This window comes from Strix aluco, chromosome 19 (genome assembly GCF_031877795.1).
Source record: "Strix aluco isolate bStrAlu1 chromosome 19, bStrAlu1.hap1, whole genome shotgun sequence".
NCBI lineage: Eukaryota > Metazoa > Chordata > Aves > Strigiformes > Strigidae > Strix > Strix aluco.
Genome location: NC_133949.1, coordinates 11,879,214 through 11,893,629, shown reverse-complemented (window position 1 = coordinate 11,893,629; position 14,416 = coordinate 11,879,214). Strand labels below are relative to the sequence as shown.

General features: G+C 39.6%; 1 protein-coding gene across 2 annotated transcripts in view; it reads right to left on the bottom strand.

Moving 5' to 3' along the window:
- The window catches only part of SPECC1 (sperm antigen with calponin homology and coiled-coil domains 1), a 100,870-nt gene that overhangs the window by 68,854 nt on the left and 17,600 nt on the right, over positions 1-14,416 (bottom strand). For both annotated transcript variants that reach the window (XM_074844773.1, XM_074844771.1), the window contains 2 exons: positions 9,581-9,757; positions 6,478-6,613 (listed from right to left, as the gene is read on the bottom strand). In XM_074844773.1, coding sequence (XP_074700874.1) covers positions 6,478-6,613; positions 9,581-9,727 — 283 coding nt within the window. In that variant the 5' untranslated portion in view covers positions 9,728-9,757. The remainder of the gene's footprint in view (positions 1-6,477; positions 6,614-9,580; positions 9,758-14,416) is intronic.

The following is a 14,416-nucleotide window of genomic DNA, read 5'->3' as shown; positions in this document are numbered from 1 at the left end:
TCCCAACAGACAGTCACTAAAAGGCATTGCTCTCACTCCATTCCCAGTTATGGAAGAAGGTTCATACGATACAGCCAACAACAGAACAAAAGAATAATTATGTCAGTCAACCATCATATGCCACCTTCAGAACAAGAAGAGGGCATCCATCAGTAGATCTTTCTAGTTCAAGGAATCATAGGACTGAGACGTTGACCCAACAGATATCCAAGTTTAGTGATAAGACTACTGCTATTTTTTCATTAAAGAACTACTGAGTTCCTTCTGTGCTACTGGAATAAGTGCCTTTTCTGATTAAAATATCCTACCAGAGTAACATATTTCTCAAAGGGGAAAAACAATCCTGAAGGACAGTCATGTGAAGCTGTGCCTGTTCCAAGCCATTCTGAGACATAGAATTGTCCACGGGTTACAGAAAGAAAGAGCAGAGACTAGAAGAATGTGAAAATTTAACATGGCAACAAACATCACACAAACGTTTTCGGCAAAGGCATCAGAAGTGAACATATGCATTTCAGTACGCAGACTATCACAAGAAAAAACGTCATTGTAAGAAGAAATAAGAGCAACTTGACAAGTAGGTGCCATAAACTGAATCTGAAATGCCAAATTTGATCTACCTCAATTCTTGAGCCTTCACTTTACAGGTTAGTGGGTGAAATCTTCTAAAATGATGCTGAAACTTAGTCCAATTACTTGATACCTGGGGAAATCACAGCTAGAGGAAGTATTTTGCTAAGTAATGTCAGAGAGATTAAGGTATAGATTCACATTTGCACCAATATGTTACAAACAATTCTGCAGATATTTGTGTGTGTAGACGCCAATATGCATATCCAGCTACATATAGAGCTATGGATGTAAATGTAGGCATATTTCCACACTGGTTTGCGTGTTAAATTCCTGCAATACATATTGCCTACTTGAATGACAGCTTGACAAAGCAATTTTTTTTTGGTCTTCCTTTCCTTTTTATATAATTTCTGGAGCTAGAATCTCTTTTTCTTGATAAGAAAGAATAAATATGCAAGAGCTGTGTCTCGTACCTGGAAAGAGTAGCAAAAGACAACTAGCCTTCCAGATGAAGTTTTAAATCACATTTATTGCTCCTGGGAAACCCCAGATGAGATCAGTCATTTGGTTTCTAGTGAAGCCTTGTGGAACAGAACGTACCAATCTCATTAGTGTCTCTCACACTTGTCTCTATCTTTCACAAGAAAAATGAGACAGTAACAAGAATGAATGCAAAGCGCAGCAACCTTTCTACAAACCTATGGTAGTCCTTTGATGTGACAGATCACAAAAAGCAGGCCCCGTCAAAAACTGATGTATGGGAGAGTAAGAGGGCCCCAAGGTCAGAGAGCTGTCTTTCAAAAGAAATCACTTTTCTTTTTCCTGTTCTAAATTGAGGTTCATTAGCATTTTATGAAGAACCAAACTGTCAATTAGATTTTTTTCAAGGATTTTTTTTAAAGAAAGCTTTTATTAAAAAAAATACTTTTCTGAATTTTCAGACCATGTAGAGAAGGCTTCTGGTCTGGATTAGCTTCACATTAACTTAAATGGTTACCCCACATCAGAAAGTGACAAGCACTTGCCAAGCAGAGAAGTTAGCGGCAAGCCGACAGTAAATTTGATAGAGTCCATATATTACTCTCAAAGAGGAATCTTGAAATGACAATTCTATAAATGTGCAGGAGGCTCTGAAATCTGTAGTCTGCCACATTTTCAATTTTGATGGGAAAGAAGCATATCTAATGAGTGATATGCACAATAAAACCATACAGTCTCCCCTCTAAAATCAACCATAGTTGAACTTGTTCAGGTTTCACAAGTGAAACTCATACCTTCCCAGGACTAACACCAATGCTGGTAGTGGCCAGTTGACCTCATTATTTAAAGCCTCTCTTTTCTGAATATCATCACTATCACCATAGAAAAGCTACAAGCAACCGTTTTCAAAGGAAATAAAGATTTTTCTTTTTACATAAACTACATGGCAAACAAACAGTGATGGGCAAAAGGACTAATGGTATGGGCTCTAATAGAACTAGGAAGGAATTGAAAATATATAGGTATCACATTTAGTCATTGGGACGTTAACTCTGACAATTGGGCAGGAAATGCAAATGACAATTCACAGAAAAACCTCATCAAAACAGAGGCCCTCCTTATTGGAACTAAACATTGTTCAAACCAAACTGCTCCATAACAGAATATAACCTTCAGGTCCTTCTACAGCCTTCACTGATTACACCAAATTTCTTGGTATTTTTATTTTACTATTTAATTTTCTGGGCTTATTACAACAGCATGCTTTGTACAGCTTCATTTCTACTGCTGGCAATGTTCCATTCTGGGATTAGTAGCTTCTGTCCAGGTAACCTGCAGAGTTCAGTGTCTCAACGCTAGATGCCTAGGAGATAATTGAAACTCTTAATATCTTTGAGTTTGCCTCCTCTATACTTCTGTATGGCACTTTCTCCAACCATTGATGTTAATCAACTCAGCAGGCATGCACAGAAAGCAACACACTTGCTGCTTTGGCTGAATGTGTGTGCCAATAATTGATTTTCCCATTTTGTGCATAAAAATAAATGGCCATTTCTGACGGAGCATGGGATGACACAGTAGGCCATCCCTTACATTTCTGCTGGCATCTTGGCTTCTCCTGGCCTCCAGAGATGTAACACATCCCTCTATCATTGAGAGAAGGTATAGCACCTGTCTTCTAACATGGTTTGAGCTTTAGAGAGATCCTCAGCTTGTCAGTAAAATACCAAGGATCTCTATAAGTAATAAGTTAGGTGATTATAGCATTGTTATTGACAGTTTCCTAGTGTTTCTGAGACAAATTCAATAGGTCTATACAGATTTAGACTTTACTCAGGAATAAAGAAATAAGCTGATGAACGAGCCTCAGAAAAAAGTACAGTTATCTGTTACTTACATTTCAAGAATAACTGATACTTTGTGTTGGAGCTAGCAGAGCTTCATATAAAAATCAACATATTTGTAAGAAATGAGGATGGCCAAAGTATTCTGAATGATTTTAGTTTACAGGCTCACAGCCCAGTCCAGCCACACATCCTGGCTATATCTAATTTTAACGCGATTAAACTAGACAGCCTAGAGAGAAATTTTCAGAAAGCACTTGAATTAGGAGTTTGCAGGGAGTGAGCGGCAGAACTGAGAGCAAGTATTCGGAATGACTTCTAGGATCCATTGAGAAAGTGATTTCACCTGTCTAAACCTCAAATTTTCCATTTGCATACCAGTACTACCATGCAATGCTCTTCCTGAGAAGTATATGATCACATAAGAAGCTTTGAAATTCTCTGTGAAATTGCATTATTTAAGGTTATTTGGCTTGCAAACCTCAAAGGATCAGAATCTGAAAAATCACTGATTTCCTATAATCCTGAACCTTAAGGAGAAGAGAGTCCCAGTTTCTCATGAAGATATAAATTTCTCTATTTAAACATTTTTAAATCATTTATTTACTATGTGGCTTCACAGATTGGATGGCTTTACAAGTGCATGCATTAAAATAAACATTTTTCAAGATTAGTGACCTTTCAATTTTTCCAGTTCTTCTACTGCAACATTAAAAGCAATGCAAGAGCTCTGCAAGTTCGGTTTTAACATAAAACCAAATTGCTACTTCAGGATAGTACATGGAAAGACATAACACTGTGGATAAGGAACCTGAATCCAAGACATGTATTCCTCCCTGCACGTCATTTCCCATTGCTTGGGATTTCAAAACTGTCAAGCAGTTAAAGCCAAACATCACAGCACAGAACTTCCAGCCAGAATCTGTCTCCAGTTCCATTGCTCACCTCCACTCGCCAAGAATGGAGACATGAGATTGGCCTCATCTCCCTTTAAGTCACTTATGATTTACTACATTAGCTTCCAACAAGGCAGACAGGGGTACTTATGTCAGCAAAAGGCTAGAATGAATAACTTAAACTCCACCAAGGGCAGCATACGGAGAAGCCTGTTTAAACAAGCAATCTTGATGTCAATTATTTATTATCTGCAGCATTTGGAACACGTGCTATTGCTCAAGGTCGACACACAAATGCTGGACAGTCACATCCAAAGAAAGAAGCTTAAGGAGTTTTTTTATTTTCATACCTTGTTTCTTTTAATTTCTTGTACACAACACCGTAATACTGAGTACCACCAGAATGTAGCTAGAACTAATATAATTTCAGTAAAATAACCAAATCACTCGAGTAACAGACAAAGAAAGCCCAATCTAAGAAGTACACACAAGGGGGTGGGAAGACATGATGTCTGCAGTTAAGACGTGAAAGGAAAATACAGAAATGATGAAGGCAATCAAAGAAGTCAAAGAAAGTGGTTTCAAAACAAAATTTCAAGATTTACACAGTTGGCTATGTACAGAAACATCTGCATTTCCCAGCTACAGGAATGTTCTTACTTGGATTAGCTCCACAGTCAGTTAGCATTGCCATGTAGCCTTGATCACAATCAGAGGCTATGTGGGATCCCATTTCAATAAAATACAGCAGCTGAAACAATGTTCTCTCCTTTTCTACACAATGTTCCCAGGAACATGTTGTGCCCCCTGTCATATCTGATTCCTCTTAGCAACAATATACTGTATTATAATATGCTGATTGGTATTTTTCATAGTGTGACCATCTAAAAGTAGCATTCAGCTTTAACCTTGCTCACTAATATCTAGCACCTTTCAGTGGCCATGATAGCAACATTCTCAGAATATAGCTAGACTTCCAAGCACCCTTTTGAACTTTGGAACCACTGTGAAAATAAAGATATGTAAGATATATGTCTTTTTGCATGCATACCTGTAGATAGCCCCTGTAAGACCTGGGACAGTTCTCTCTAGGTTAAAAGGAATTTTAGATGGGTAGCACATATATTCTTAGTATTTATCTACACACTATACATAGTTCCACACTGGGACTCTTTTTGCCCAGCACTAATATTCCCATTCATACTCCTGCACATGCTGATGCAAAGCAATATATGAGGTCAGATCTGATGATGTAATTTAAATTGGCAAAACAATACCCAGATGTAACTTGACCTCCATAAACCATTTTACCCTTTGTATTTAATCACCATCATAAATCTTACCCTCCCCCAATCCCAGTTATTATACATGCATGCAGAAGGGGGCTCTCTATTCCAGTGCTAGTATTTTTGTAGCTGACATATGTATTCCATTCTGGACTCCCTGCCGTGCTGTTTCCCTGGCTGCATTCCCAGGATCCTATGCTGCATCATCCAAACAGGTTTTCTTCTCCCCTCATTACTCCTCCCAAACATCTTTTGCCAGCATCATGCCTCTCTGTTGGCTGGTGAATCTCAAATGCCTTTGGATACCACTAGTCACTATTAAATTTGAGGATTTACACACCGATTAACCACAGAACAGGATCTGTCTTTGGGTTACCGTGAAGCATTTATGCTGTTACAAGATGCATCATTTCCTTTCAAGGGGTGGGGGAAAGTGTATAAAGATTAATTTTTTTTTTTTCCCAGAAATCCCTTTCTGGTTAATAACGTTGTTCTGTTACACAGTCAAACCCTGCAGAGGCTGTGACAAATAGGGAGGTCATGGTCAAATTTAATAAGATCTCACATTCCCTTGGAAATGCCACCAGGGAGCAGACAAAAGCAAGCGTTTGCTGAGCTCCTGGGGGAAAGCAGAGTGTTTGCACAGAAACCCTTGGTATGCAGATGGTGTCGCTGCCTTTAGAAACAGGCTTAGATTTGAAACCAATGGGAACAAGCTGATGGGGCTAACGCTGAGGGAGAAAGCATGCCACCACCGTAGCTTAGGAGCACAAGCTGTACATGGAGATGCTAGGGCTGGCTCTTTGTTCTTGCGTCTCTGCTGCGTCCCCGGAACAGCAGGGTAACCGCGCTGCTCATTCAGTGGAGGGAGAAGAACGAATGCTATTGCTGTGCAGTGAAAACGTAAAAAATGAAAGCTTGCAAATGGATTTATTGCTCGGCGAGACACTGGGCTGTGCACCTCCAACAGCCCCGCCGGGACGGGACCGGGCCGCCGGCGCCACCCCGTGGCCGCTCGAGGAGGGACCGGGCCGGGCCGCGCCACCCAGGCCAGGCCGCGGCGGGACCGGGACAGGGTCGGGCCTCACAGCCCAGGCCAGGCGGCCCACCCCAGGCCTGGCCGCCCAGGCCAGGCTTACCCACTGACCGCCCCTGGAAACCCCCAGCTTCTCCCTTTTAACTTTGGATTACTGACTCGTGGGGTGTGGGGTGCAGTGTGAGGCCAGTCTGCAAGGCACAGTATGTCTCGTCCTGTATGCTGAATATTATGGCAGGTAAGTTACATAAGTGCTACGAGGGGGGGGATAAGAAAAACTCAGCTAGTATCTTGGTAAGCCAAGCGACCCTCACAGCACATTTCATATAAAGTAGACTGTCTTCCAGAATCTTTGTATCTACCTGTGCTGGGCTTCAGTCGACTCTCAGCAAGCTCAGAAATCGCTCCTGTTGTAATGGTCTTCTTCAGTCTAGAGACTCCAGAAGCTGCTGCCACCCCTGGTTTTGTCAGCATGTCATCACTGCTTGCCCTCTTCAGCTGCAATACAGAGATGTTGTGAGCAACCAGAACATCAAGACCTTGAATATTCCCACCAAGTAGTCCAAAATGCAAGGTTCCTGGGAGAAAAGGAACATTTTCATAAAGTAACCCAGTGGGAATATTGCTTTGGTAACCATACTAAATTTTTTATTAGTTTTTGTTTTGCATTCTAGATATTTGTGAAGTGGGTTAAGGTACACTACAGTTTCAACAGTGAAGGATGAAAACGGGAAAGACTATTCAAATAAGCAAATAATTGAAAGGCAGGGAGAAAATAGTTTACAGGAGAAGACTACCTGGCAACTGCGGCTTCTCAGATCTTGCTCTGAACAGCATTCATCATATTTCCTCACTGATTTACACTTAGTCAGGTGTTTAGGCCTGTGCCAATAACTGCCAGTCACAAGAGCCTGACAGAGTGGGTCAAAGCAGCAAATAACTGGCCCTTAATCTGTCTGTCAAAAAAGATCCTAGAAGGATCTGCTGGTTCTTGTCGCTCCACTCAGGATCACGCAGTTTTGCCCCAGTGGTGACCTTAAACCCTCTAAAGAGATTTCTGGGCTATTCCAACAGCAAGCAACTGCCAATTTCTTCCCGTGTTTGTCAAACAAGAGTAACCAAACTTTGTGGCCTCCTTAAACTAGTTTACCTGACATGAACAAAGAACATGCTGGAGACCCAGACAAAATCTGAAAATTGTTTGGCTGAGAAGCTCAGGCTGCCACAATAAAATGCAAGAGCAGTCAGTGCAAGATCTAACACAATTTCCCTCATCTTAAACATGGTATGATTTCAGCTATTTACCCTGTTTATTGAAAAGCCATGAGCGAAAATGGCCCATGATCTCATGGTGGGACATAATACTATTTGTTTTACTAGGGACTGTAGGACTCTGTAGAAGAGAAACTGAAAATTCTGTTCACAAGAAAGTATGTTGTTCATGTGACCAGAAAGAAAATCATTTGCAGCAAAAAAATGCATTGGTTTTCAGAATAAGCTGCCGAATTCTAAAGATTAATAGCAATACTTTTCATAAGCTTAGAGGAAAGTAAACTATTTGCTTTACAGAGTATTTTACAGTATGCGTTTTTTAAAACATGCTAGTAGATATCACTATAATTTACTTAGTAAGCCTTACTGGACATGAAAAAGCAAGGGACCATCACTGCTGTTGGTCTTTTTTGGGGAGGGGGATTTCTGGTAAAGTATGTCTACTCTAAATGCATACTTGAGAAATCCATGCAATACAAGCACAAGCAACTTAAGATTCAAGGAGAAACATGTAATTATGTTACTTCAACAAGCAGAAGTAGCAATTTACCTCAGAACTTTGGTCAGCTGCTTTGCCATTTGTGTGCATTCATAACAGCCTATGTACTTCTAATAACAGCCTCTAATTAATATCAGGAAAAATACTTTAAGCATTTTAAAAGACTGAAGCTCTAGAGAGTCTCCCTAAAGCAGTGTTTTTTCCTATCCTTTTCAGTTTGTGGATACCTAAACTGTTTTCACAAATCAAATCCCACTTCCTTTGAAGTTGTCCAGTGGCACCCAGGGGGTCCATGAACCACAGACTGAAAACCACTGCTTGGGTTAAAAGAAAAGAGAGCACACAAGCACTCTCCCTATTTAGCCATTCCTGAATGTAAAATCTTCAAGCAAAATGAAGTCTCTCAGCTCCAATTCTTTCTCCCTTTCATTTCTTCCTCTGACTCAGAGTCTGTGGTTTCCTGGACCCTGTGAGCACATAAGTTTCAATAGCTGAAGGGCTGATCTGCTCCAGGACACCGAACAGCTAACGTTTTGCCTTCCGGCAGAGGTTTTGTCAGCTCACTCTTAGGAGCAGAATGGAACAAGCTGACTTCCTGACCTTTAGAGACTTCTGCAGCCTCTCTAACGTAATTTCTTCAATGTGGTTCCACAGCAGCAACTATGATGCCTTTTTCTACCCTGTTTCTTCAAGGAAACCACTTTGATGATCTTGCATTTGCAAATGATCAATTTAAAAATATTAGCTGTAATTAGGAAGAAAACCCTCTGCATTTAGCACCATACACAAATTAATCGTATCAGATTTCCTGATTAGTCTCTTCGGTAGCATTCCTTCAGAGATGCTTGCCTCAGCCATACAGCACATACTCCAATGACAAACAAAACCTGCCTGGGGCACTAGATTGAAATATCCAATTGATAAGATGCTCAAAGTATCTACAAGTCTACAAAGCAAGTTAAGTAAATTAATCCTTCACTTGAGAAACTGTGACAATTAATGAAGTTTAGATCTCTGATTAAAATGCTGTACCATCTTACGCATTGTTTACTAAACTTTACTATTGGAAACAGTTATAACCAGGAAGCCCTTAGTCTATTTTTATCACTGGTATCTTGGTCTGTATTTGGATGACAAGGTTATTTTTGTTTGCTGGCTGCAAGGGTACAGATGCAGAAGCATTTCAGGTGTATTACTCCATTTTCTTAAAAACACTACTTTAAAAAATATCAGAAACTTCTGTCAAATATGTCAGTATAGAATGATAGGATTCATAAAATGCATTTGTTCCATTGCAAGTAGTAACTTTTGTTAATATATTTTCCCTTGAAGGAAGAGAGGCACAGATTTTTAGGAATTCTGGAAATCCATTAATAAATCTCTTTCAATTTCTTTACATGCATAACAATCATTTGAACTAAGAATTTACTTTTTTATTCTCTGTCTTCAAAGTTAAGGCAATTCCCTCACACACAGACCGTGTAAAAGAACCCACTCATACCTTGCACAGATACAGCGTCTCCCACATCGCGTGCAAAATATTTTCAGAAGTGTGCATTAGTCTAACATACAACACAACTCTAGTCTCCCTATACTTAATACAGCAGCCAAGCCCACTCCAAGTCTCAGGACTAAACCAAAACTTTAACCTGGAACAAGGCGGTAATGCTTGCACAGTCCCTACTGGTTAGTACCTTGCTGAGCCGAGATTCAAAGGCAAGTGAAGTCGAGGACTTGGATGTCTTCATTCCTGTTGAAGTCGTGGAAAGCGATTTCCCTCTGTCAACCCCATGACTCCCTTGTTTTGCCACTGCACTCCAAGGCCTGGCAGTACTCTTCATTTTCTTCCCAAATAACTTGGTCTACAGACCCTAAAAAAAGAATATTATATATATATTTGTATACACAAAAATATAAGCTGTCTTTAATCATCTGAAAGAGCAGTTTAAAGGGCTGAAAAGGCCGTGCTAAACTTTATTCCCTGTTATACACATCAAAACTCAGCCTAGAGAATCCCTCAGAGCAGGCTGCAGCCACTTGTTTTTCATACTGACTGGTAACATGAAACACCACAGAAGGAACACGGATTTTTGTTGGGACTGTGTAAGCCAGAGACCTCTATCAGCCACAACAGAACACCTGTGAATACTGAAGCACAATTAAAGAGTAACTGAGAACACTAAATTCCACAGCAATTGAAGACAACCTTGGGATAAAAAGAAAACTACTTGTCTGTTAGATCCAGCACCTTCAACTGGAATAATACTTTTTAGAGGTCATATAAGCAGCAAGTTTCCTCAGTTGTACGGAAAATATGCTATCTAACTTATCAGAGTCTTCTAGAGAAGCAGCAGTTGATGTTGTCACTGTGATAAAAAGATGTTTCACAATATCAAGATTTACACAATATGGTAAAAAAAAAAATCAACTTCTTTGCAAACAAAAATCCAGATCCACTCTTCCTCAGAGATAAGCTTATGCAAGGGAGAAATCCTGCCAGGAATCAGCAAATAAACATGAATTCCTTTTTTTTTGGATATAGCTGGACAAATTCTATCTGCCAGCAAGAACAACTAGTCTGCTTCTCTCAGTAGGTAGACAGCTGCCAATTAGCTATAGCTCAACTCTTGTCCATCTAAAGCCATAAATTTTCACCAGCCATTGCCCAATCCAAACCAGGAGCAGAATAAAGTAATCAGTTGAATTTTTTTTTTTTTTTTTTAAAGTCCCACGAGCCTGCTGAGTTGAGAGTGGGAGGGAGGGGAGATTGCCTGATACCTCCTCCCTTCCCCCACTTCAGTATGAGCAACGTTTTTCTTCTGCAGCTTCATTTTCTAAAATAGACACAGGATGTAGCTGCATATCAGTCTTGTGTAGGCAGAGGCTAACTTGCTTCTTGGATGTTAAACAGGTAACCAAAAGATGTACAAAGAGATCAGCCTGGTGCCTCAGCTAGGGGAACGTGCCTGCGGTAAGCACACGGTGTTTATCACGCGGGAGTCCAGCTGGGACAGTGTGAACTTGGATAGCAACCCTTTGACAGAGATGCTGAAACAATTTATTCCTGGCTGAGGTAGAAGGGCTTAGGACACATTTTATATCTCATAATTTGCTTTATACTGTATTTCACATTCACAAATAAGAACACTCACTGAACTTAAGGGAAACAAATCTGTTTGGGGGCAAGTCGTATTTGACACTGACAGCACCTTCCAGGTGCCACGATGGTCTATTTAAGGAGTGTTTTGCTGCACAGAGGCAGAGGGAATGTCAAGTGCTCTGCTACCATCTTAGAGAGAACAAAGCTAGCAAGTGACATTTCCTCTATTTATCCTTGATGCCTCTTCCAGGGAGGGCTGTCTACATTCTCCACAGCTCTAACCTGTCAGCTCCTAAATAGAGAAATAAAAAAAGTTAGTAGTTATTTTTACTAAGTATAGTCATTACTGCATTAAAATTCTTAACACATACAGTGTGGAGCCATCAACCGATCTCATTAGAGAAAGGAGAGTAGTCTTGGTTGATGATTGTGCTGATCACTTGGCTCCTTTTTTAAAGCACTGACAGATACGTAAGCTATACTACATTAGGTAATAGTGTTTAGTGTTCTCACAGTTCATGATCTACTTTAGCAAGCTTTGGTAATTTATATTATTTAATAAACTATTTTTTAATGGGTATACCATTCACTGTATTTATATGGGTGAACAAGCAACTACACATGCAAACTATCTTTCTAATTAGATCTCCAGATTATGCAGATTTTGGGTTTTGTAGATCCAGTGGTTGAACATGCATTTTTGCTTTCTTATACCCTCTGGATTTCTTCATAACTGTATCTCATACTTCCCTGCCTTAAGGTGTACAGATGCTTTCTTGATATCCAAAAGAATTTAATTTTGAGTCATCCATGACATATTAAAGTTGAAGTAGAGTGATACACTCATTAGACCATGATGTTAGAAGTAAAAGGAAGAGGTACTTAAAAAAACCCAACAAACCACAACTCAATAAATCCAGCCAGTAGCCTGAAGCAAACTGACTTTTTCATGTAATGATAGCTGAATTATGTGCATGAGGATTTAATATTTTACTATGCTAAGCAGATGAAACTAAAATTGAGAAGAGCGTATTTGGATTTATTAGTGTTTACTAGTTTCCCATGTATTTATATGGGAATCAGTATTTGTAAAAGATGGAGGTAAGGCTCCTCATGTATTTGGCTAACCTGAATCTGCCTTATAGATAAAGATGTCAATCTCTGAAGTGTGATGTCAATACTTTCCACAAGCCTTATATGTACTTCAAAGAATAAAGCCAAGTTGCACACATCTTAAGCTGCTTTCATTCCTAGGTAGTGACACACATTTCAGTTATTAGAAGTACTGCTTCAGGAGAAGTACTGAATAAAACTACTTCCAGAAAAAAAATAAAAATAAAAAAGAAGTCCTGCTGTTCTTTGATGAGAGCAGGAAATCCATTCTCAGAGTCAACATCAGCTTTTCCTCTCCTCCAAATTAAATTTGTACAGGAAAACAAACAAACAAGCTTCATGGAAGTTGTGGGCAGTTGGGACAATGGGAAACCCAGAAGTTCAGTATCACGAAACGGCTCATGGACTGAGGTAGGTAGGCAGCAGTGAACTTAACCAAAATACTAACTTAGATATATCTAATGGCTGCAGCCAGTTAGCATTCAGGAAACCTAACATTAACAAAGAAGTTTCTGTAATTCAGCACATATAGGATCAGCTTGTAATAGATTGTATTAAAAACGTCATATAGAACTTTTACCTACTTCTCTTCAACACACCATTTTTTAAATAGATGAACAATTAAAAGCCAACATAATTTTTAAATCCAGAAAGATAAAAAAAGCATTTTTGAAGACGCTTAGGTTAGGAGACATGGGAATTTACCCTTCTATTCCAAATCTTACACTAGGCAGCAGCTTGTCAGAGCAGTGCAATGACTAAATGGCAGCCTCTGCTTCCTCAATATGATTTTCAGGGCAAGGTTGGCAACAGTAGCTTGCAGAGACCATCTTTTTGAGCCAGAAATTACTTTGAAAGTAGCCAATCATGGCCAAAAAACTATCCTTGAATGAGAGCTTGGGAATGGGATCACCACTAACTTAGCTGAACGCATCTTGGAAGACTCTTTCATGAGTAAGGACAGAGGGAGCACATATGTATTCACAGTGTAACTACTAAAACAGAATATTGCTTAACACCCTTTTTGCACACAGCCTTCCAAGCCCAGTGTATCTGTGTCTTGTGAAACTGCCACCAGATAATGGCTCCCAGTGGCTTTAGAATATATTGATAGAAGTAAGTCTACTATATTTTAACTAAAGATCAGCACTTCCTTCTGAAACGACCCCAGAGCAATGACTTGATCTCTAGGCTACCCATAGAGTAATCTCAGAAAGAAGCAGCTTTCCACAGGAGATGCAGCTAAGCTGCTTCTGCAAATACAATGGCAAAAATCTCTAGTTTTATGCCCATTATGTCTCAATACATTTCAGATGAGACACGCTTCTGCTCACTCTCCCGGAAGATGACTCACTTCAAGCAATGCCTGGAGCTCTATGATTTTATTTTTCATTTCTTTCTTCACATTTCACAGGGAACTTTCCTTAGGAAGCAAACAGAATGCCACCATTCCAAGATTCAAAGTCTGTCTGTCTTTGGCATCAGCCAGAGCAGGTCACTAGCGGGCCATAATTAAATTCCTGTAGCATGCACTGCTTGGAGCTGTACTCTGAAAACACGTAGAAACTGAAGGTAAGAAGCAGCTCCATGTTGTAATAAATGAGGGCTCATGGCAACTATATGTTGCTTCAGAGCAGCTAAATTAGTTCTATTGCCAGCCACTTTCAAACAGCAGGGGTTTTTTGGGGGCTTTTTGTTTTTAAAATCTTTTATGCTCAAAAGGGCTGGTGTCTGAATACCCCTCTACTCTGAAACAGGCACTGCAAATGAGATAATCAAAAGATTTATAAAAATGTAAAGCTGATCCTGACAGAGCTTCTTCTCTCAGTAATCCTCCAAATCCCCTGTAGGCATTGGAATCTTTAAAAAATCAGGCCATGCTATATAGTTCATTCTTTTTCACTGGTATTTTTACAGGCTATTTGGAAAATTTTGATGTGGGCGATTTTGGCAGTTGGCAGAAGTTTTATAGTGGAAAGACAGTCCATTTTACTTGAAATTTTACTGTTTTATTAAAGATTGAGAACCTCTGAGAATTTCTTTATTAGTCACTACACAGATTTATTAATAAAAGTCTTTAGAACCAGCCTAGAATTATTCGCATTTTATGGCTTGAAAAATTGGGTTAAGCATTCATCCAAACTTACAGGCAGTCAGCATCAGCAGAAACAATGCTAGGTCTCTTGGATCTTAAGGCTTGACTATCTGTCAAAGGAGTAATTCACCAGTCCTGTAGAACAAATTTCTAGGAAACACATTCTGCAGACTATTAAAGGCTATTTTACTCTGAATAACTAAAAAGAATAGATAGGTTGAT